Source organism: Dermacentor andersoni, chromosome 5 (genome assembly GCF_023375885.2).
Source record: "Dermacentor andersoni chromosome 5, qqDerAnde1_hic_scaffold, whole genome shotgun sequence".
NCBI lineage: Eukaryota > Metazoa > Arthropoda > Arachnida > Ixodida > Ixodidae > Dermacentor > Dermacentor andersoni.
The window spans coordinates 177,360,563-177,385,993 of record NC_092818.1 but is presented as its reverse complement, the minus strand read 5'-3'; the positions used below and the strand labels follow the sequence as shown (position 1 = coordinate 177,385,993).

Genomic DNA, 25,431 nt, shown 5'->3' with positions numbered 1-25,431 from the left:
CAGGATGAATTTAACTCTTTAAAGCAAGTGTGAGCTGCGTGGTGCTGTTGTGCGTTTTCTGTGTGTTTTCCTGCTTTGGTGCTTCCTGTTGTTTATATTGTCCACGTGTCTGCATTGAAGATTCAGTTGATAGACAGTGCCTGTGATCGTCTCTTCTTTTTTTTGCCGTGTCTAGTTGCGCTTACGGGTCACGAACAGATTCCTACTCAACCAGTTCTCATTACTTGGTCCTTCCCATAATGTAGCTTGTAATCTGTACTAACCTGTATGACACACCAGCAAACCCAAAATAGCAACCTTAGTCAGATAAGACATGTGCCTGCATGCAGATTCATTGCATCACATCTGCTATATTTAGCTGATAAATGCACGAAAACTGGTAACCCTGAATGTGGCAGATTATAAATACAGCTGCTGCGTTGGCTTGAACTTTTCAACTTCGCAAACTTTACACATGCTTATACAGGCTTGCATTCTGAATAACAATCCATAGGTTTTTTCTGCCGCACTTATAGACCCCTGAAATAGCCAGGACAAATTTTGTAGATGCGTAGGGTACAGTGAAAGTTAATTCGCAGCACAAATTGTGTGAAGCGTCCAATAATAAGAGAGGTACAGACGATTACAAGTTACCCTCCTCCACAGTCATTTATTTTCTCCTCAACTCGTTCGCCGAGTGATCGAGGCTAAGCTCCGCCTTCACTGGCTCTGCATCATGATGGCACATTGTGTTGTTGAATTCCGGTTCTCTAGGAGCGAGCAGGCGAAGCTTCTCCAAACTGTCCGCCAACTGCCTGGCAATCGACCCCAAGCGAGAGCTATCCAAGCAGTGTGCGTTGCGAGCTGGGCGTTTCGACGGATGCATGGAGACATAAACTCAAGCTGATGAAGGAACTTTTGTATAGACGGATGTGAGCGGCCTAATTGATCTGCACGGTTCAGCCACCTGTAGGCGCAGAGCTTAACCAGCCAAACAAAGTGCTAATATTGCTCTGACCAAGTGTAAAACATTTTAAACATTTACAAAAGCGTGTTACAATTACACCACTGAAAAAAATTTACACCAGCAGCAAATAATACATTTTGTTACTGCTATTGTGTGTGGTAGAGTTCTGTGCCACCAGGTGGCTGCACCGTGCAGACCATTCACATTTGTGTTTTTGCTCATCCCGTAAAACGTCACGGTCAAACGGCCAGGCACTGTCCCCTTGTGCTTGCGTTTACCTGAATACCGGACTCGCAATACGCTATTGTGGTAGTAATCCTCCGGTGTAAAGTGACTGCCGCAAACTCTCAAATCCTAGTGCCAATCGGGTACCGACAGTCCGATGCGCTGCAGCCAGTCCACTCGCTTGCTGCCTTGCAGAGGGACATGATGTTGCAGCTTGACGTATTGCCAGTCGCTACATTTGCAGCCCACAACACAACAAAGTCGAATCATGGTGCTCGCGAAAAGACTGAGACCGACTCTGATCGAAGAGCTCTCGTCAAAATGGAGCACGTTGTAACACAGACATTTGCTGTGTGCCAGAAGAGCTTAAGGGTAGTGAGAAATTGCTCTTGTCCATTCTCTTTCTGTTGCTTTCTTTTTATAGAAACAAGTTGACTAACATTCCAACTATTACAAACATTTGTTCGCCAAAAAGTTGGAAAAATTGTTGATGACGTGCCCTGGTTAGCTCATCCTACTAACGATAGCCCTACTATTCGATAGCTCACCCTACTAACGTCAAATGATGTCAAATGGGTTGGGGTGACTTAAAATTCAGCTGAGCGATGTGCCACGATCGGCAGCGATGTACATTTTTAAAACTTTATAATAAATTACACACTTTACGCGGAGGGCTTAGACGCGTCAATGATCAGAAGGACCTACTCTGACTCAGTACGTTTGTACAAAATCGTCAATCGCTTTAATCCCTTTAACGTTACTGACACATCAATAGGTTGTGTATTCTATGTATGGTTGCTTTTCTCCTTTCTTTTTAAAGGAAAAGCTGGGTCATAGACAAAAATTAAACAAAAGACTTGTTTCTGAATTGTCGTGCTGAAAACTTCGGATAATATACCTTGTGCTTATTGCAAAATACTGTGCCCATTTTTATGTCGGTTCCTCAAAAATCAGTCTTGCAAATGTTGCCTCAATCAGTATCAACAACTTCAGCATGATTCATCAAATTCAATAAGGCCAACCTGGCTAGAAGCCATTGATACTTTTATTAGTGAAACTGAGGAACTTTTTTTCTTGAAACTTTCAGGAAATTAATCAACGTAATCTTGCGTAACGCAAGAACCATACGAGGTAAACAAATGTAGACATCATATTTGAAGTAAAGTACAAAATTCCACATACATAGAATTTTTCAGCACTATAACTCAAAGAATAAGGAATCTTCAAAATTTTTGGTCTGACTCAACTTGCCGCTCTTAAAGAATCTCAAGATACTTCTAAGCAGTTTAAGCAATGGAGGTTCCCCCTTCAATTACCAGTTGCGCTGCATAGCACATGGCAAGCCTGGTTATGAGTGAGAAATGTTGATACTTGACTATTTATGCTTGATTATGGTGCTCCATTACCATCCATCACTGCACTTGCAATGGCCTCTATATTTTTTCCGTAATAGGAAACTGGCCAATAATGACTCTTCTTAGTGGTACTGCTGGTGGCAGCCTGCTACAAAAAGGGACAACATTGTTAATCGCTTACCGTGTTGTGTATGCATAAAATACCTCCAAATGTGTAGCAGTGAAAAACGGGGAACATCACTCTGAAAATAATTTTTTATATATTTTTTTTCTTGAATAATGCTTGGCTGCAGCTAGTCGCACAACACATAAGTTAGTAAATAAACAGGTTATTTTGACAATTTTTACACTTGTAATCAGCATACAAAAACAAACTGGGGTGTTTGTTTGCTGTTTAGTAGTAGCCTACCATAATGTTTTAAACAAGACATTTTGGTTCCTCTGTCAGTCGAGCATAATAGCTGTATCATATGAGACAGCATGCAGTGATGAGCTGCTTTGTGGAGGAGAGCAAGAGGGGTGTTCTGCAAGTGTCCACCTTGTGGACATGTCCATTAGGTGGATACTTGCACAATAACCCCCCTCCCTTCCCCCCCATATGTTTCCCCACGAGAAAACAAATTTGGTAGCAAAATGTTTTTATAGGCTGTACCATTTATTAGCACCATTGTCATGAATATCAGAAAATGAAAATGCAATGTTACACACAGGCCCCACACCGTGTTACAATTAACATGGTGTGGGGCCTGCCGTATTCCAAGAGCTAATGACAATAGCGGCACCAAAAAACTCGCAGTGAAAGAGGAAGAAGGCATTCTTATGGCTAGTTAGACTATGCAAAGGAAACAATTATATAAAAGGGAGCACTTCAAAGGTTATGCTTATGGCTACTAGTTAGTCAATTCAAGGGTAAGCTTTTGCTAGATGGAACTGAGATATACTCTATTCTACACCATTTCTCAAGATTTCCTTTAATGACTCAGATATTTCACGTTTTCTGTAATTTGGATTCCTTTCTATATGGTCAAAATATACCCGTAAATGCATAGTGTATCATTACGATGCGACATTTATTGCTTATAAAATTGCAAGTGTGCATATTGTTAGAAAATTGGTTTCTTCTGGCATACTTGATCTAAACAAAGGCTTGTCCAATTGTTTCACAAGAAAATGAAAGTTCCTGCAGTATGGAAATAAACCTTGGGACACTGGAGTGGGGGAAAATGCGATAGGTTTGTTAAGCTGAAATTCTTGTAAGAGGAAGCATGCTTCCTTCAGTCTCGCCTTAACAGTCGACATCAAAAGTTTAGGGGCTGTGGGATCTAAGGAAGACTAGAATATTTCTGCAGCTTGGTATTGGGATTTCCAGCCTGTTTAGCGTAAGTGAACAATATATTACTGTAAGGTTATACTGGGAGCATTCGCGTACTGCTAGCAAATCCAATGTTTTGCAAGATCCTGCAGTTTCTGAACTTCTAATGCCAACTGTACATATGTCCAATATTTGTGGCTGATGTTGAAACTGTATGCCTTGTCAGTTCACTTGCTGCCCTACCATTGCCCTGTTTAGCATGCTTTGGCACTTTCTGTAAAAGAATCCCTCACCTTCCTTGCATTGCTTTGAAATTTGCATTGTTTTTGCATTGCAGCAATATGCAAGCAAACCTGCCAGAATTGTTTGCACTTCTTAAGATGCAGTAAGTATAGAAGGCTTGGTTCTTGCTCTTACTTCTCATATGCATAGAAAGATTACTGGCACAGATGGTCAAGTACTTACAAAAGTGTATTGGTAATAGAGACAAATGCTTTGAGGTGTATATCAGATGTTGGATGTAAATGTTTGGCGAATACTATTATTATTAGCAGGGAAACTTGGGCCAGTTGGTAAAGGTCTGCACTAAAAAAATGTTGCTAAATTGATGAAAATGAAGAAAAGTAGGTACTTGCACACCTGTGCATACTTATCTTTATTTTTACTCATATGTCTTTATTACTATTTTTGGAAGTGTGAAGACTAATGTTGCTGTAGCCAGATGTGCAGCCCAGTTGGCTGACAGGCGCAAAGGTAGCAGGCCCACTGCCTTTATCACCTTCCTTCCACTGATTAAGCAATTCTCTCTTTTGCATTTAGACCACAGAATGTTTTAAAACTGCTGAATGGAATGAGCTTTATAAACTGTAGCAACTTGCAAGTCAGAATCAATCTTCATATAATGGACCCTTCATCTGTGTGTCTTGCTGGGTTTGCTGCTGTAATATATTCTGGTTTTGCCCCTTCAACCAGTCAAACTGTGCTTCTTGCAGGCATCGATGAAGGCAGAATAGTTAGTGTCATGGGACAATTATGAAGCTTAGTTGTAAAAGGAAACCTTGGGGAAAAAGAGCCCTTGCCATACAGCAACTTCTAGCCTCCTAGCAAGATAAAGGTGTTCCATTAGCCACCGTAGACGGCTAGACAGCTAAGTGGTCACTGACCATGTCAACTCTTGTTCATATTCTGTCAAAGCTGGGATAAAAATACTTCTTTGCAAGGACAGCATTGAACTAAAAAAATTCAGTGCCCTTCCTCTCTGTGAAGGATGACCAGCGAAGCTGTGAATGGCGAACTGCACCTCCACTGCGGGTTGGCCCAGTATTGCACTATCTTTGGGATCTGCCCATGTATGGGAAGTGCTTAATGCCAGCTTCACCTCCGCCATGGGGTGGCCTGGCATTGCACTATCTTCGGGATTGGCCCACGTATGGGGAGTGCTCAATGCCCGTTTCACCTCCGCCGCAGGTCGGCCCGGCATTGCACTATCGAGATCGGCTCACGTATGAAAAATTTTTAGTCTATGTCCATGGAGACAAGATTTGCCAGAACCTAGCCATAAACAGCTTTGTTGTAAAGATGATGCGGGCTACCTTGCTGCCCAAGCAAAGTGATGCCCGGGAAGAATGTTTGCACGCAAACAATTGGGCTTTCTTATTAAACACGTTCACTAAATGTTGGTCAAGTGTGGGTGTAGGGAGTTATTTGTGCTGTGTAGCTGTGCAGGGCTTTCCTGCAGTGTGCAAATGAAATTTTTGTTCGAAATCAACTAAAAGTAAAAATTCCTGCTGCTTATGATTCGACACGTCGGGGAGCCATCTCTGCACCTGCAGATGTCTTCCAGATGCATTCCTTTAGGCTTAAAGCTGTTTTAGCCGTCAAGCATACTGTCTGCAATGCTGGCGAGAATAGGAACACATCCCAAATTAGAGAGTGGGGCGAGGACCAGAGAGTAATAGATTAGGGTGTGGCCTGATAGTAATGCAGCTATCGCTAAATGTTGCAAGCCACAACGCCTTAGTCTGGCAAGCATGTGCAGGCCCTTTCCCAGAAAGGAAATGTGCTGGAGAAGAGATTGGGTGGGGAGGGGGTGGACATTATTGGGAGTAGGTTACTTTGTAGATGCCAACTACCTGATATTGTGCTCCTGCTAGATTTCTTTTTTTTCTTTTGTGCCTGGGTGCATTTACATGGGCGGGGATGAACCCCTTATGTAAAGACAAATAGCACATAGTTAATAAAAAAAAAAATGGTGCGTTGAAGTCCCCATGCAAGAATATTCAACTGGCAATACAATATGAAAGACTTATTGGCATCCATCCATCTGGAAGCAACACAAGAAGCCTTAAGATTTAAAAACAATTTTTTGTAGCTTTGTGTGAGCAGTCGCGATTACTTAACGTCTACGGTGTTGCGCTGCGAAGCATGAGGTCACGGTATCAAATCCTGGCTGCGGCGGGCGCATTTCAATGGGCATGAAATGCAAAAGCTCCTGCTTCCCATGCACTGGGGACTGGTGGAAATGGTGGTTTTGGCAAGTAAAACCCCAGAATTAATTCATTCATAGCTTTGTGCAGCTTGCTTTACTGCCCATTTGTTTGACTTGCCTGGAAATGTAATTAGGGCAAGGTTTCATGCCCTGGCCAGCACAATTATTCAATTGTTATGGAGGAATGTTATGAAGTTTGCTTTTATCTTTGTGTTACTCTGAGGTAAATGTCAATGTTCCCTTTCATGGAATTTTCTCATGTTTTCATATTTAACAGGACAAAGGGGTGTTCAGGCACCTATGCATAATTGTTTTTAATTTGTGTCAATTTTTGTGTTCATTTGGTACCCGAATGTATTGATTGGATACTTCATTAGTCTTCAGTAAGGCTTAAACTGGCTGTGCATGAGTGCATTTTTTAATTGGAATTGAGCATGCAAGAATTATTAGATAAGAGGGAAATTTGGTTTCTGAAGGGAGAACTTTAAGTTAAGGTTATGGCTTCAATACCAAAACTGGTCCAACTGACATGAGCACTGCTAAGTGCTCTGGAATGCGTGCAACATTGGATGTATAAACAGCAATTAGACTTGGAACACAGGGGCCCAATTTGACAATTGCTGACGGCACTCACGGCTATCCTTGTTACTCAAGTGTTCAGGTAGCAGTGACTACCTTTTGACTAAGAAGGATGTGGGAAATTAGAAACAAAGAATGCGCTTATGGGCTAGTAGTTGGTTTGACATAGTGCTATTTTCCTGTGTGAGAACGGTTAACCAAATGGACAAGACATGCCGACATGAGAAATGGGAGGCAGTAAAATTTGCAAAAGTAGGTGATACATGTGTCAGTATTGCACCTCATTCCCTCTCGCTAGAGAAGCAAATGGAATTGCATGTGCTATACATGCTGTATGACTTTAATGTAAAAAAAAAAAGGCCTTTTCATATCTTTCCCTCTCCAATACAGCTTATATATTCTGCAGAATCGAATAAATATCAATTGATGGCCAGTGCTGTACTGCTTTTGTGCTGGAAAATAGCACCAGGAATTACAAGCTTGCTGTGTGAGATTGACGTCTCTACCTTTCTAGCATACACCAAACAAGATTTAATGGCACCAAACCATTAAATTTAAACTTGTCCAGTAATGCTTTTGGTGGTTGTTTCTCATGTAAGGTGCCGTGTCCCCTTTCTGCTTCTGTGTTCAGTTTGAGATGTCGCATTTTCACATTCAAAAGGCTAATTTTGCTCCTTCACATGGAACTGTGCAGACAAGTGCAAGGCGATGACCCTCCGTGCGAAGTTAATGGCAACGTGACGGGGTGGTCTGCTCACAAGCGCTCGCTGTAAGTCTCTCATACTGGTTATTTACTTTTCGGGCATTTTTGTGGGTTCCGAGCTAGAAATGCACTGCATTACGGCTTCTTGGCATTCGTGCAAATTCAGGTTTCTGACACAGGCGTACGAGTTGGTCTATGAAATTCATAGTGATTAGCCACCTGAGGCTGATTCTATAAATCTGTTATTGCAACTATCCAGGCATTGCATGCAATTTGTTTCTGTACTTTTTTTCTTTAACTTGTATAATGTGGCTGTAGAAGCCTGTGTTCTACCGCATGTATTCTTCAGTCAGAATGTCCACATTCATGAATGCATTGCCAATTGTGTTCAGTAGCGGTAAGGGAAAAAGCCACATAAACTGAGCTGTGGGTCAGTTGGTTTCTTTACTTGCCCAATGTTGACTCCAGTTCACTTCAGACTGTAGAGATCTGCTATGCATGACCGCTTTACCAAAGGCACTGCAGTGTTTGGAACGTTCAGTTGGAAATGCTGAAGTACCATATTTACTCGAATGTAGCTCGAACCACGAGTACAGGTTGACTGCTATATATCGAACTTACTGAAAAATAAAAAAATTCTTATATAGGTTTTATCATCTTTTTAGACAAACAAAAAGCCTTTTAACATGACACAACTTCATTTACAGTAAGCTCGGCTACTAAAGCTTATAGTCCATGCCACAATCGGAATCCTTCTGGAACTACCAGATAAGTAGTCCCTGTCGGATTATTCGCAGGTGCCCTTGGCACTACAAATTATGCAACTTTAGCACATTCTTTGACGGTGCATTGTAGTTTGACTAAACGGGCTAATATACATGTCGGTCCTAATTTTTACAGCAAAGCGTACACTTCAAGGTAAATGCAGCATTTGCAAATATAACAGGCAGGACATGGCATGTCTGCTGTTGGCAGTGGCAGCCATCTTGTGGTGTGCCTTTTGTGTAGAATAGGCTCTGGGTCAACAGATAACCAAAATTCACTTTATGGTGCAAGGTAGTTTAGCAGAGTACTTTGTTGGACTAGTTGGTGCATAGCTTAAAGGGCCCCTCACCAGGTCCAGCCATTTTGGGCTGACAAGTGCAGTGTACACGAAGCGTGCTAACGATCCTGGCTGAAAAGTATTGCATTGCTGTGTGCCGCAAAAACAGTAGAGATTTCAAACCACACGCTGTGCACCCTTGTCGTTGGCACTGTGCTCGCGGTGCTGGGCAGTTGCTCACAATGACATGCGACTTTGAGAATTATTAAGGGCAACAACAGTTATATTAGATCTATTGCTTCAATAGATTAATGAAACTTAAGAGAAATAATAAAACCTACAAACTGATTGTCTGCGTGTCCTTGTTTTACTTCGTACCATAGCAAATAAATTAAGCGAGATGTACTTCAGTTTCGTCTGCTTGTTTCGACGTTGTGCAGTTGAATGTGCAGCGAACGAAGCTGTTATTTTCTACCATGTTCCAGCACCTAATTAATGCTCTTTGATCCGCTCGCATCTTCCTCAGTGTTCATGTGGCACTGACTTATCATACCACTAGTTTGGGGCCAGCGGTACAACAATGCGGTATATCTCGGTAAGGATCTGAGCCGGGCCAACCTCTCTAAACATCCACACATTGAGGGATCCATTTCGTTGAAGCAACCAAGCGGCACAGGTGTTCCTGTGCACAGCTCGCAAGAGGATGATGCAGGGTGAAATGAAACTCGGCAGCTTGCAGATTCGCAACTGTCACCGGAAGTGCTCTGTGCGACAGAAATACGAGGCGGAAAAAAATGGGCAGGGATTCTGACTTGTGCGGGACGGGATCCTCCGGCTCAATTATGGGAGAACTCAAAAAAAGCAATTTTGCATGCAAAGGCTGGACGGGGCAAGTGGCAAGAGTGTGTATGTTTGCAGTCAAGCTAGCCTCCTAAATCATGGGTTTGTGACAATTCACATTTATATCTCTGCTAATAATGAACCAATTTGAAGAATTATTGTGGTAGAAAGCTCTCTAGAAGGCATGTAATGATTTCCAGCCTATAATTAAAATTTTTTGTGTGGCCTGGTGAGGTGAAACGGGAGGAGACAGAAAGAGGGGGGCGGGAATCTGTATTGTTTGAAGGGTAAAGAGAGATGGTTTTCTGGTGGTTGTCTGCAGGAAAGATGATCTCCTGATGTATTCTGGAACGACGCCAAATGTTCCCAACAGCACTCGGTCATCACCGGACAGCACCACAGTTTCGGCCGGGTGAGCCCCTTGTTACTTCTCTGGCAGCTGCTTTCAAGTTACATGCTGACTTGTGGAACAGGATGGCTAAATACAAAGTCCCTTAATACTGCGGAGGCTCAAGTGTTCGTATCTTGAACCCAAGCAGAGCCATAGGCTAATGCAAACAGAACACTTGCAACTGCTGAGCAGTACTCTTATGTAGTAGGCCTAAATAGTTTCTACAAAACATAAGTATCATAGAGGGGGGTCATAGATTCATCTTGGTGCGGATGGTTCAAATTGAGCAGCAGCAGTAGGACTTTTGGTGCTAATTTTCTGTACTATAAAGTGATACGTCAGTGTGCAAAAAAAAGATGATAGACTTCGATTTAGCTCAACATATTCTCTTTTTAAACTAGGGCTGAGTGCTTTGCAACGAAGACAGCAGTTTGGTGAAGTAGATATCTGCCACTGATGTATTCAAGCCAGGGAAATAGTTTTGCATATTTTAATGCGATATGACCTTTCAGGTCCAAATAGACAAGGCACTTCTACAGGTTTTGGAAGCACTGGTACTTCAAAGCAGTCAAGGGGAAACTAATGTTTAAAGGGTGGATATAAGAGGATGTTGGAAGATAAGTTGAAAGTTGGTACTACAGTTAAACCTCGGTATAACGAACTTCAGTATGACGAAATGTTCTATATAATGAAGTATTTAACTTTTAATAAGCCCTGATTTATGAGGCATGTGGTAGTGTGGAACTCCATATTAATTGTAACTACCTGGGCTTCTTTGACGTGCACCCAAAGCATGTTCTTCCATTTCGCCCCCATTTGACATGATTAACTCCAATGAACTGACTTCCTCTGGTTTTGTCGTGTGAATAGCAAATGAAACATAGTACTTGCGAGCCACCCAAGCTGCCTCGTGGATCGGTGCTTGCTTTTTGTCCTCAAGATGAAATGCCGTTGGATTGTTGCTCGCGATCACAAACCAGTGGTTTAGTAGTCGACACTGCTTTACGAAACACTTGCACATTTGATCTAATGTTCTATTAAGTACTACTTCATGTGAAAAACAAACTAGCAGATTTCTGTGTCGCCGTGAGCAGCAGTAGAAGTGATTGCCTGGGCTGGGTGATGCGAGACCAGCGACGACGGCGAGTTACCAACACTATACGGCAATGCTGGTTGTGTATAGGCCTGCGCAAACTTACGTCGGCTCACTTCATCTTTGTGCCAAGTGTAAATTTTATTTCGCGCACAGAAATTCATTTGACACGTGTAGCTGCATTGATGACATACGCAACGTAGCTATGACTGTGCTGCCCACGTATGTGAACGTGTCATAGGCTCAGCACAATGCGTTGGCGGGCTAGTTGGTGTGAATCCATGAATACTTTGTTTAGCGCAAAACAAGACACAAGAAAGACGACAGGACAAGGTGCTACTCTCAACTCAGTTGAGAGGTGAGAGTAGCGCCTTGTCCTGTCTTCTTTCTTGTGTCTGTTGTTTTGTGCTAAACAAAGTATTCGTGTCATAGGCTATCTACACTGCAGGTGGCTCAATTCCTTGAGTATAATACAGTAACGTATACAGAGCTTCCTCTTTGCACCAGAGCAGTAAGTTACTGCTTCAAAGCATTCTTCTCTTGCTCTAAACTGTTGTTTTTCCTGCTCTGAAAGGTGCTCCAAAAGACCAAGCGCTGCTTCTATCGTTGTTGTACTATCTGATTATTTTCTGCCCAACCGCTTGCAGGCATGGTCACTTCCAATAGATTTGTTCTTACTGCGTGCAAGACTTGAAACATAGCTGTTTTGTACCTTGCGATACCTCGTAGCAAAGACGTATTATTGCTAGTGACTTGCTTACTCTTGTGGATCTTCGCGAATTGTTCAGCTTGAACCATTCATGTGCTATTGGTGTAGTCTGTCATTTATTGTGCATATAGGGTGCGCATATATTCAAGTGTGCCCCTATTCACTCATTGACGCGTTGGCGATAGTGGGAGTTATCGTGCTAGTTGGGGTAGATGTGTGTTGATACTGTGTGCGAAACTTGCTATGACAGAACACGACGCTACTACCTTTGTCATTGTTTAACGAGTGGTACTCACTCTTGCCGAAGTTCCGAGGCTAAAGAACTTTCTTTGAAGGTTAGTGGTACAGTGCTGGCGGCTGAGCAAATTTCTGTATCCTCAAGGAAAGCCGTACATCTCGAAGTGCCAGTGACACGTACGGACAGTTACAGCAGCGGTCTGTGAACTTGGTCACATAGATTTATTCCATTTCTTAATATGCCAGTCACTATTTTTGCAGCGAACTAGTGCACACATCTTCAATCCACATAATTTGATCCAGCATGATTGGAGCACAGCATGGTAGTGAAAACTCAGTTGCATTTCTGACAGCTGATCGCACAGAATCAAGGTGGAAGCGGTAGTGGTTTCGTATTCGTCCGCTGTCGCTGAGACTACATGCAGCGCGCCGCCAAAAGTGGCATCTTGTTTCGCTGGAACAGATTGCTCCGCAAAAAGGGTCAACACAAAGGGGAAGCCTCTAAATATTTAAGTTTACTGTACATTGAGTTCAGCAAACCTTGAGTAACCGTTGAATCTGAATACAGTAATCCCTCGTTATAAAACAAAATCGCTCTACTTGAAATGTCGCTTTATTGGAAATTTCTTCCAGTCCCGACCCAAATGCATGCATATTAAGCCATATTACTTGAAGTGCTGTTTGGTGGTGGCGACCATTTTGTGCACGCAGTGTCAAACTAATACCGCCAACGAATCCGCCTTTTTGATGGCGTGATGGCGCATGCGCCTTGCCCTAGCGGATTAGTCTCAAAACGTTTTGGAAGGGACGTGCGTGCGGCAGTGCGACCAGATATCAAGGGAAAATACCCCGGAAAAAGAGTGCACGGACGTGCACTGCAGTGAACCCTTGTGCTGTGTACCACATTGGTTCGAACTCCGCTGGTCCACAGCTCTTTATCGGTGCGGTGCCAAAAACGTGCATAGCATAAGACCGCAACTCCGCTTTAAAACAGAATGCGGCCAGGGCTTAGTCTGGGGTGCACCGTGAACCATGTAGTTGCCGCCTTGCATTATTGACTGCTATCAAATTTATCGATAAACCCCTGCGTGATACTTGGGTGACACTTCAGAAATATCACATTGCTGATGCAGTCTTCTTGCAGCGTCGGCCCTCCCTTGCTGGTGGTGGTAGCGTGTACCTGACTTCACGTACTTAAGGCATGGTAACCCTGGGTCAATACAAAACCGACAAGACATTGATGCCAACGATTGGCCGACTACTCGGCACTGTGTCACAGAGACCATTTGATTATAATAGACTTTGTAACTAGACTAGTCAGTTGTCAGGGCCGGATATTGAGACAAGATTAAGCATCGGAATGCAATATTCAGGCTTGTAAGGCCCTCGGGGCTGTACTTTACGGCGATAAGGTAGCCTCTCGGCATGTGGGATTAGCTGACTGAGCTATGTCGAATGCTCGGTTGCCATAGTCGAAAGTTCGAATCCCACTATATAAGAGGTGTGTGTGTGTGTGTGTGTGTTGTGTTGTGTTGTGTTTTTTTTTACATTGGTGAGTTTGAAATTCGCCTCCTCTAGTGTACAACATCTGCAGACTTGGAGTGACTCCTGTCACCGGCAAAAGATGCCGAGAGCGAGGGGGGGGGGGGGGGCTATACTAATCCAGGTACAACCAAATTAGGAAGGCCCACTAAGCTTCAACAAGACACTCCCTCACCAGAACAGGAATTGGCCTCCCTGGTGCAGTATTCGGCCACCCCCCTCCTGCATGGCTCACTCAATTACCCATGGACCTCAGTCCCCAGCAGCTGCGGAGCACCTGACCAAGGCGGCGGTCAGACCTGTAACGCAGCAGAGGGTGCTAAGAATCTCTGGATCCGGACAGGCCGCGAATGGAAACTCACCCTTGCAGCATTTAACACCCGAACCCTCTCGAGTGAGACTAGCTTAGCACGACTCTTTGAGGAATTATCAGATATTGTTTGGAATATCATCGGCCTTAGTGAGATTAGAACTGGTGAGGCTTATACATTGCTGAAAAATGGACATGTCCTCTGCTATAGAGGCCTCCTAGATCAGCAATACGGGGTAGGATTCCTAATCCATAAGGACATAGCGGGCAACATTGACGAATTCTATAGCATTAATGAGAGGGTAGCTGTAGTCGTAATAAAGCTGAATAAGAGGTATTGAATAAAGTCCAGTCACGATGATGAAGAAATAGATCAGTTTTATGAAGAGTTGAATTAGCAATGATAAAAATGCAAACTGAGTATACTATATTAATGGGCGATTTCAATGCAAAAGTGGGGAAAAGGCAGGCTGGGGAACAAGCACTTGGCAACTACGCCGTCGATTCTAGGAACGCTAGAGGAGATATGCTGGTAGAATTCGCAGAAAGGAATAAGTTTCGAATAATGAACACCTTTTTCAAGAAACGTAGAAATAGAAAGTGGACCTGGAAAAGCCCTAATGCTGAAACAAGAAATGAAATTGACTCCATAATTTCTGCTGATCCCAGCATAGTACAGAATTTAGAAGTGATAGGTAGGGTAAAGTGCAGTGATCATAGGTTAGTAAGGCTAGGATTCACCTGAATTTGAAGAAAGAGCGAAATTGGTCAAGAAGAAACAGGGCAACCTTGAGGCAGTAAGGGTAAAAGCAGACAAATTCAGGCTGGTACTTGCCAACAAATATGCAGCCTTAGTACAAAGAGATGATGATGGCATAGAGCTAATGAATGAAACCGTAACTAGGATGGTTTCAGAGGCAGCAATCGAAGTGGTAGGCAAGGCACCACGGCAACCAGTAGGCAAGCTCTCCTAAGTAACAAAGGACGTAATAAAGAAATGAAAAAAATGAAAATATCCAACTCAAGAGATGATAGAATTCGCGGAACTGTCAAAACTGATCAACAAGGCGAAAATAAGTGATATTCGAAACTATAATGTGAGAAAGACTGAAGCCATAATAAATGGACGCAGCTTGAAATCAGTGAAAAAGAAACTTGGCATAGGACAAACCAAGATGCATGCACTAAAAGATAAGCAGGGTAATATCATCAGCAATCTCGAAGATATAGTTAAAGCAGTGGAAGAATTCTATACTAACCTGTACAGTACCCAGAGGAGTCAGGATACTTCAATTACAAACAGTAATGAACGCGATACAGAAATTCCTCCTATAACTAGTGATGAGGTCAGAATGGCCCTGCAAGACATGAAACGAGGAAGAGCGGCAGGAGATGGAATAACAGTCGATTTAATCAGAGGGAGGAGACATAATGCTTGGAAAACTGGCGGCTCTTTATACGAAGTGTATCGACTGCAAGGGTCCCGAAAACTGGAAGAATGCAAACACTATACTAAACCACAAGAAGGGAGACGTTAAAGAATTCAAAAATTGTAGCCCCATTAGCTTACTCCGAGTATTATATAAAATATTTACCAAAATGATCTCCAATAGAATGAGGGCAACACTGGTCTTTAGTCAACCAAGGGAACAGGCTGGCTTCAGGAAGCAATACTCTACAATGGATCACATCCATGTTATCAATCAGGTTTTCGAGAAATTCGCAGAGTAAAGTAAGCCTCTCTATATGGCTTCCATAGATTACGAAAAGGCATTTGATTCAGTAGAGATACCAGCAGTCATAGAGGCATTACATAATCAAGGAGTACAGAACGCTTACGTAAATACCTTGGAAAATATCTACAGAGGTTTACAGCTACCTTAATTCTACACAAGAAAAGCAGGAAGATACCTATAAATAAAAGGATCAGGCAGGGAGACAATCTCTCCAATGCTATTCATTGCATGCTTAGAAGTATTCAAGCTATTAAACTGGGAAGGCTTAGGAGTAAAGATCGACGGCGAATACGTCGGCAACTTTCGGTTTGCCGATGACATTGTTCTGTTCAGCAACAATGCACACGAGTTACAATAAATGATTGACGACCTTAACAGAGAGTGTAAGAGTGGGATTGAGGATTAATATGCAGAAAACAAAGATAATGATAAATAGCTGGGCAAAGGAACAAGAGTTCAAGATGGCCAGTCGGCCTCTAGCGTCTGTGAAGGAGTACATTTACCTAGATCAATTAATCACAGGGAACCCTGATCATGAGAAGGAAATTCACAGAATAAAAATGGGTTGGATTGTATACGACAGACATTGTCAGCTCCTGACTGGAAGCTTACCATTACCATCGAAAAGGAAGGTGTACAATCAGTGCATTTTACCAGTGCTATCATATGGGGCAGAGACTTGGAGACTCTCAAAGAAGCTTGAGAACAAATTAAAGACTGCGTAAGAAGCGATGGAATGAAAATAACGTTAAGTAACGTTATGCGACGGAAAGAGAGCGGCGTGGATCAGAGAGCAAATGGATATGGACAATATTCTAAATGACATCAAGAGGAAAAAATGGCCAGGCTTAGCTTGGTTAAGCCAAGAATGCGTTGCATATTGCGCGGTCTTTTTTTTTTTTTTGAGGGCGAGGTATTGCTTGGCGGCACTCGATTTTCTCGGCAACACTTGGTTATACTTGGATTTACTTGGATTTACATATGCCGTGACGTCAATCATAGCGCAGCGCCCCTAGCGGGAGGAGCGGGAAGTCTAGTGGTGGCTGCGGCCGCGCGCGACCGCGCCAGTTGGGGCCCAGCTTTTCCTCCGTGACGTCACGCGCCGGCGCAGCGCCCCTAGCGGGGGGAGCAGGAGTCAGGTTGTGGCTGCGGCCGAGCGCGACCGTGCGAGTTGGGGCCCAGCTTTTCCTCCGTGACGTCACGCGCCGGCGCAGCGCCCCTAGCGGGAGGAGCGGGAGTCAGGTGGTGGCTGCGGCCGCGCGCGACTGCGTGAGTTGGGGCCCAGCTTTTCCTCCGGCTGTCGTGACGTCACATCACGTGGTTGCGCTAAAGGTCAATGGTGGCTGCCCGGCCGCGCCGAAGGGCTGAACTGAGTGATTGCAATATGCAACGCATAAAAATGGAGCTGGGCAGGTCATGTAATGCGCCGGATAGATAACCGTTCGACCATTATGGTTACAGAATGGGTACCAAGAGAAGGAAAACGCAATCGAGGATGACAAAGGCTAAGTGGAGTGCTGAAATTAGGAAATTGGTGGGCGCTAGTTGGAATCGGTTGGCGCAAGACGGGTAATTGGAGATCACAGGGAGAGGCCTTCATCCTGCAGTGGACATAAAACAGGCTGACGATGATGAACTAGGCTAGACTTTGTAAAATGTCACTTGCAGGCTTTTTTTTTCTCTACAGGCTAGAGGCTTGGACTGGCAATATATGTAATACAATGTGAATCCGCGCTGTGTCATATGCCAAAGTTATCTCACCGCCAGTCCTGCAATTACTTCAAGCAAAAGAAAAATTCTCTGCTGTCAAAAGTGTGGGAGCTAAGCCCACGCCATGCAGGCAGACATACTATCTATCTCTAATTAACTGTCTTTGATGTGTGCATGAAAATACATGTATATCCATATCTGTGCAATCCACTTGTAAACTGCATGTTGTAGAGAAGTCTTATCAAGGTGGCTCAGCTGTTTTCAGATAGCTCATTTCTGAAAAAAGCCAATGGGAAAGTCTTTGTGATGGCGCCAACATGAACGGTGCACATTCAAGCGGTGCACATTGTGCTTTGTACAAAAGCAGAAAAGCGGAGCTGTATATATTGATAAATATGTTTATTGAAATAACACATACCAGAATTTAGTTTTCTTTTTCAGGATTTTTTGTTTTATTAAATTGCACACTTAATGCTTTTTTTTAATTTTTGACCTTTTGTTTGCTTTTTCTAATTTGTTATTTGGTAATGAGATTTAATACAATCGCTATGATATATGGCCAGTGGCTCTGTGGTAACATGGGATTGTTCTTGGCCAATGTGAGGTATGACGTAATAGTTCTGCGGAAGCCTTCAATGTGAGTTCTATGCACGACCAATGTCTCATTGTGGGCACACTGATGTTTGTAACTTTGAATGCCGAACCTTTCCAAGAGAAACTCCACAAACCACTTTCGGTCTGTCCGAAACAGGTCTATGTTGAAATCGCCCACAATTGCGATGGGGGCGGAGTCGGTAGGGGTAATCCAACGAAAAACACGTACGCTTGGTGTTTGTGGCACGATCATCATCCGTATTATGTGCCGCCCGCCGTCGCTGCGCACATTCCTACCTCTGTTCACGGCGGTGTTCTTCGTAGGCACTCTGTCTCCTGCAGTCCTTACTGCACGCGGCCTACCCATTGTACGGGTGGTTATGGTTATGTTAGATAAGGTTACATGGTTTGCCTATAGAGCCCGTGACATCATACCGCAATCCAAACTGAACAGTGTATTCCGGTTTTACTTTTTTATTACGATATTTTTTTATCACAATATGTTTTGACACTTCTCGCGATTAAACGCAGCTGGGGCATACCCGCAATAAATATGCTTTTCCTTTATACTTTAGCTATTTCAGCTCTGGGGTGGCCGCTATCTTTTTTGCCTATTTACACAAACTTCCAGGACCTAGCGTATAACAGCTACGCTGTAAAAAGGACCCAGCACGGAACCGTACGGCCGCTGTTTGCGTTGTCGGCATTTCAACGCCCAGATATGCATTGCATCCTGTTGGTACTTTAATCTCTGCACTTGATGACATGCTACGTGCTCAGTATGTGGTCATATTTATAGTTGATTCGTGGGCATGGCGATACATAAAAAATAAAAGTATTTTCAACTATGCATGTGGCAATTTGAAATTTTGAGCACAAATTGAATAGTGTCGATTCAAGAATTCGCGATTCGAAGTTGTCAAATGTGCGTTTGGTTTCTACACTATAAGGGACAGCTACAGTTAAGTCTACAGGGGAGACCCATCTGAATGATCCCCGTTTAGCCAGGGCCTGGTTTAACAGGACTGCAATTGTGCAGATAGTTCCTGAACAAATACACGAATGAGGTTATTATTACCAACCATTGAGTAAGCACATCTAGTGTTACGTAGCCTACGAATTTGCTGTTTCAATTAATCCGAATAAATAGTATATCATATGACCACTCTCATGTTTGGATTCCTTCAGAACGATGTGTGGTGCTGTACTTGCGTTTCGCTCTTTCAATGCGCACTATACACTCTTCTACATGCATTTGGGACGTCCTGTTCCTCTTTATTTTCGATGTTGTCATGCACCAGATATTGTGATACTGCATTACGGTGCATATGTATCAAATGTAAACAAGCCCTTTTTTGCCGAACAGGCTTGGCAAAATCTTACATGGAGCCTGTTATATCATCTAGTATTGAAAATCGAATTGAAAATATTTTATATTCATTTGATGTATGGTCGTTTTTCTTGGAAGATTCAGTTTGTATTGACAGTAAAACGAAATGCGGGAAAGAGGACGTGTTGAGGCACCACACTGAATGCTGCACACTCTTGCGATGACGCTAAGATAACCATCTTTGTGTATGGCTGCTGTAGCTGTACAAAACTTATTCGTGTCAAAACATTTTCTGTCCAATGTAGCCTCTGTCTTTCACCTCCTGAAAAAGCATGTGTATGTCCCATGCAATCAAGTCGATGCTCTTGTGCAGCATTTCACTATAGGGCAGGGTAAAGTTTACTGTGCTGAACTGGTTAAGTGTTGTGAACTGGTTTGCAAACCATTATACATCTGTTTCTTCGAGCCAGAACTGAACCAGAATGAAATTGGAGCGCACTTAATCTGAACCCAAACCAAACTGGTACTTTTTTTTTTACACCCTGCTTTAAACGTTTCTTTTTAGGAAACCATTCAAATGCCTGCTGGCAATTGCACTATTGTGTTTTTTTTTTTTTTTTTCAGTGTGGAAGAAGGAACAGTGGAGGAAGAGGTGGAGCCTGAGCCTCTGACTGAAGCAGATGTAACTGATATCGTGAGGTGAGCTTGGCTGTCATGTGTTCTCGTTTGTTTTTAGAATTTGCGCTCAGCCGTCGCTGTTGCTCACGTTGGTTGTGTGCTAACTGTGGTAAAGCAGTGGTGAGTAGTTTTCTACTGGCAGCATTGTTTCAACAACCATCCCAACCCTATGGTGCACTCTTATCCTGTCTGGCACTGTGTACACATTTGTGTGTAGGACTCGTCAGTGCCAGTTTTTTATGCTTTTATAGGAATTGTGCAAGTGATTTGCATACATGCACTGCCTCTGTTTGGTACAGTCAGTAGTTCGAAATGTTCAGGTATAAGTTAGACAATGCTGCACGGAGCCTTCTGTACTATATAATATTTCATACTCTACGCAGTTAGTGTGGTCACAGAATTCTCGCTTTTTGCATTTCATAGGACCATTGATCTTGATCTACAACACCTTTTATGAACAACTGTGATATATTACAACTGCAACTTGTGAACCTAAGAGGAAGATTTAGCTCGGGAGAAATATGGAAATTGTTTTAATGCGTTAGCATTAGTAATGTCAAAGTGGAAAAGTGCATGGGAAGCCGGTCACATGGTAGAGGTACAGAGGGTAGGGTATAGCTTAGAACAGCAGGTAAATGTGCAATCGCACACACAGTGCAAATGATGGTCTGCTCGAAACCATCAGTTGCACTTTGCTCCTCAAAGAGGTAGGATGTGTGTCGAGTGAGCTTCTGAACAACACAGCACATTTTCCCCCACTTACTGCTAAATCGTCAAATATTTTTTCTCGGTCAGCCATTGCACTGATTTTGATCAGGTTTGTACGTTTAAGAGAATTTTAGAAAAATGTTGACTGTTGGAAGCAGTCTTTTTGTTTGTGCCATCAATGTTTAAAGAAAGATTCTCAAACATAGCAAAATTTCAAAGAATATCACAAATCTGTTAAAAGCGCCTAATAATACATCTAAAGTGGACAATATTGATGTATCATACACCGCTTTGAAATATAGCACTAATTTGTGCGTAGGACTTTTGCAGAACCCTCGTAAACACTAATTTTGCACAAACTGTAAATTTATAAATTGCGTTTGTCAGCTTTGGATGCTGTAACAAGTGGAGTTTACTGAATTGCTATATCTGTTTTCAGTGCAGGTTGTGAGGGCTCAAATATACTCTTCTGACAAAGAAATGACAATGCAGTAGTGCAATCACAAGTGCATTTATGGCACCTTTCATGCACCAGCACAAGCTAGCCGAATTACTACCTATAGAACATGCTGACTTGCCACGACAGGGTATTGAGCGATTTGCATGGAGTTTCACACTAACTACTAGAGGGAACTCTGGTGCCATGATTGTTCAGCCACCATGGGAATGATGGGAAGTACATGGATTTGTCTGGTCTTTGTACTTGTGGATTCTGTCGTGCTTGTAGCTTTGTTTATAACACTTTATCTGTCTTCGGTGTCCTAAATTTCAAAGCGATCAACACTTTTCTATTTGAAGAATACTCTGCGAACACGCACAATCACTACTAATTGCAACGGCTCAACCTGTCGAGATGGCCAAATGGAATCGCTGGCTTGCCCGCAAAAATATTCATAAGGGCATTTTATGCCATTTGTCATTGGCATGCGTCCGTGGCATAATGGTTTCAATGTTGGGCTTCTGTGCTAGTGGTCCTGTATTCGGATCCTGCTGTCAGACGATTTTATTAATGCTTATTTAACTATTTATTACTCATCACATTATTGAAAATGATGAAATTACTCAGTTGCAAAGCCATGTGAAGCCAGAAAAACGGAAGTTTAGGCAAATCCATGTATTTCCCATGCTGGCTGACCTCCCCCCCCCCCCCCCCCCCTCCCGAAGGTAGCTCCCATGGACACTAGTGCCACAGTTCCCTCTATTAATTACTGTATGAAACTCTGTGGCATATTGGACACCAACGCCTAGTCTTTCATGTGTACAGTCACACGAATGGTGCCGCATTGCAATGATCGTGTTCGTCCATCCTGGTGTCCCACTCCAAAGTCTTTTGCAGGACAGTCATGTGAGGTGTGTTCGCATGCGTGCGAAATAGCTGTGCACACAGCTGATTCCAAGCCAGTGAGGAAGAGGCTGCTCCCTTTTGCACTCCAGTAACCCTGCCGTTAGGTGGCGTTATCAGTGCAATGCTTGAGTCATCTCTGGTACTATTTTGCAACACCTACCGCCGGTGGCACTTAGCTACACAAGGAAGCCGGATTGCAGGAGATGAGAGCCAGGGGGAGGGGAAACGACATAAGGGGATGCAAGAGAGTTGAGCTTCCACCCAAATTATAGACTTCTAAATTTTTATTAACCTGCTGATTTCAATTTTTTTTTTAACTTGGGGCCCTTATCGATAGAAAATTCTGCTTCCTAGCATTGCTAAATGTTTTTTCTTAAAATAAGCTTCATTGAAAATGGCCTAAAATTTTCTTGTTAAAGCATTTCTGCATTTTAGATGTACTTAAATACTAGATAAATTGGAGTTGGCTTCGAGCTATCCCTTTGTATGTGATACTATCTTGCGGTAGCAAGTGAGAACAATGAGAGACTACCTAGCCTTTGTAGTCAGGGTGTCTACCAACCGGGAAAACCGGCAAAACTGGAAATTATCAGGGGTTTCAAGTAGTCTGGAAAAACTGGAAAATTAGCTGTATTTTGAATGAAAGGGCAGAAAGTTGCGGTAATGCTGGCTCAAGTAACAGACAGGAATCGTAATGAATCGTCTTTGACGCCTTGTCGTTGGCTGGTGGAGCTGCCAGTGTACAGTCAACGACCGACTTTCTGGATTTTCGACACTTTGGACGGCTTCGCGGCCAAAGTGAATAGTCAATGTATCAGAATGTATTAAATTTCGGACGCAAGAACTCTTCGCCATCAGATTTTGCAGACGTTTTGCCCTGATCGCAGGTCCAAAACTGCATTAATCAAAGCCACCACCACTGCCATTTTGACTACCTTGCCGCTCGAACCGGCACTCTCGCACGCAGATCCGCTGGCAGCCGTAGATGCCACTGCGGCAATGCTAGGCCTAGCTGCTTCGGCGTTCTCTGTGAACCTTCTTGCTGTTGGGTGCCGTGTTTTTTATCGAAAGAATTCGCTGCTGTCAGCAATGGCACGGACTCCGCCTTTGTGGTCCTCGCAATTGGCTTAGAAGCTTGGAAAGCACGGTGTGTTGCATAATGCTGGTTCCCGAAAGTCAGCTTCGCCTCTGTACAGAAATGTTACTTCGTGAAGCCACGGCCGCTCGATCCAAAAGCACAAGGTGCGGCCCGCTGCGTCGCGCCTGAACGGCGTCTCGGGCCTAGTTCTCCGTGCGCCCGCTGCGGCGCCACCGCTTGGGGATGGCTGCTGATAGAGAGCGCCTTCACAGCTGCGTCGGCACGCGCGATCTCCACTCCAGTCAAGGCGTAAATAATGTTTTATATTTGGAAATTGCAGAAAAAATCTTAAGTCGTCATTGGAAGTGCTGATTACGCCACAAACGCCAACAGATTGTCACAGGGGTGGAAATCCGTTCTAGAATACGCCTGAACGCTATCTGTGACGGTTGCCCGTACGATGCACGACCGGTTGGTGTACTTCCATCGAGAGGTTCTGCTTGAAGCAATCTATCAGTACTTTTATTCACTTCTCGTGAACACGTACGCAAAGTAAAAACTTTACATAGGGAGAACTTGTACGTGTTTCCCAAGTAATTTAAACTAAGATGAAATAAAAACGCTTATCATTGCAAATAATCATCAGTAGATTGGTTCTCATGAAAACGAAGCATATCGAGTGATGCTAGAGGCTATCTAAGGAGTGCGTCCCTTTTAACGAAGCTTCAAAAGGCCTCTCGTTCGAACATGCTCATACCCTTTATTTGAGCACGCTTTCCATAAAACACATTCCCGCAGCAGTATCCTTTCATTGTAGGCAGGTTTTTTTTCCCCTGAAGTGGCCACTTGGTTGCCGATAAAAACAGCAGCTTTGTCTCCTTTTTCCGCTCTTTGTAATACCTGAACAAAGAACTGAATTTCGTTGTTTTCATAGAGTAAGAGGCGGTTTTTCATTTCGTCCCGTTCGGACTGCAATTTTTTCAACTTTTTTTTTCAATCTCTTGACTGCTTGCTTTGACTGTTCTAGGACGTCCACAATATCTAATGTAGTTTGGTAGGCCTGGTGACCGGAAAAACTACGTTCAGAGCATGATTCTAAGGCAGTCTCTGGAACTAGAGCTTCCATCTCGTCGCTGAGAAACTGCAAGGCACTTTCGATGTCGGGGCTTTCTCCTGAGCTGCCGCAATTATCGCTTGCCTCAACTACTGTGTGATCAGTAAAGTTTCCTCGATGGCGTTTTTTGGGCTGCACATTCTCTTTTTGCAGGTACTGTGGATATTTGCAAAACACGGTCGGTACCGCATTCGGAAGCAGGAGCCTAAGTTCCATGTTCGTTTTATAGTCACTTTCTGTAAAGTGCAGGGAACATACCAGAGATCTATCGCTCAGTTCCCACTTGCTTCCTTTTCCCGACACTCCTTGGCGAGGGATATTTTTTAGCCACGCTTCTCAACGCTCCAAGTCGCATGGGAACTCGTGATGTTTCACAGTCGGGTCCTTTTTGGCATTTGTGTCGCAGAGTGGCACACAACAGTTGCGCGGCATCGCGCCACATGAACGAGACTGGCTACGGCACACACGCACACCGAAGAGCCTCAACAAAGCACAGCAAGCACAGGCAAACTTGCTCACACACGCGCACGCGAGAAAGCACGAGATTAATGCATACCACACAAGGCAAACACGTTCTGACGCGAACCGACTTGTTCACACACACGCACGAAAAAAGCACGAGATTAGTACATAGAGCACGAGCCAAACACATTCTGACGGGAGAACCAACGCCCGTTTGCCCCGGCGCGAAGTCGCGAAAGCATCCCCGACCGGTGGCGCCCTCACAAAGAAAAGCGGTCGCAACTGTAAACTCGGCCGAGACGCGCCCGCCTATTGTCCGCGGCGCGACGTAGCTGGCCGCACCTTGCTTTGCATCGAGCGGCCTTGGTGAAGCATACGAAAAAGTATTGCAGTGAAGCATAATAAGCGTGGGAAGGGGCTGTTGCCACAGGACACAGCATGTATTCCTTAATTATACACTCGTGCACCCGGTATTTCCTGTCGCAGTACAAGTGCCAATATGCCTAATACATATACTGGCAGGCCTGCAGAGCGTTTTCGAATGTGCCTGTGCCGGATTGAGCCCTTAAGGGCAGTAACTGACATGCATTTATTTTTTCAACCGACCGATTTTTCGGACATTTCCGCGGCCCCTAGGGAGTTCGAAAAATCGGATTTGGACTGTGAAACTGACCAAGAAGATGCTTCAAATGGTCCGTGTGGCGAATTAGTGGTGGAAGGCAGACGAGAACAGAAAGGACCTATGCATTGGGGAATGAATGGGAAAGGAAGCCTACTGCCGCTGTTTTGAGCTCAAGAAACAGTGTTGGCTGATTCTGATCTGCAAGTGTCCCTCATCCAAGCCAAAATAAACTCTCTAAAGCAGTCAAACACAACACTGAGGCATCATGTGCGGGCTGAAAAT

At 43.7% G+C, this 25,431-nt stretch overlaps 1 protein-coding gene across 8 annotated transcripts in view; it reads left to right on the top strand.

Annotated features, from left to right (window-relative positions):
- Nucleotides 1-25,431, top strand: part of slam (slow as molasses) — a 71,736-nt gene that overhangs the window by 1,631 nt on the left and 44,674 nt on the right. For all 8 annotated transcript variants that reach the window (XR_008612747.2, XR_008612748.2, XM_055071345.2 and 5 more), the window contains exons 3-6: nucleotides 4,176-4,223; nucleotides 7,600-7,674; nucleotides 9,813-9,902; nucleotides 19,767-19,841. Coding sequence is in view for 6 of the 8 variants with exons in the window: in XM_055071345.2 (XP_054927320.1) it covers nucleotides 4,176-4,223; nucleotides 7,600-7,674; nucleotides 9,813-9,902; nucleotides 19,767-19,841 (288 nt within the window). In the remaining 2 variants the exon portion in view is untranslated. The remainder of the gene's footprint in view (nucleotides 1-4,175; nucleotides 4,224-7,599; nucleotides 7,675-9,812; nucleotides 9,903-19,766; nucleotides 19,842-25,431) is intronic.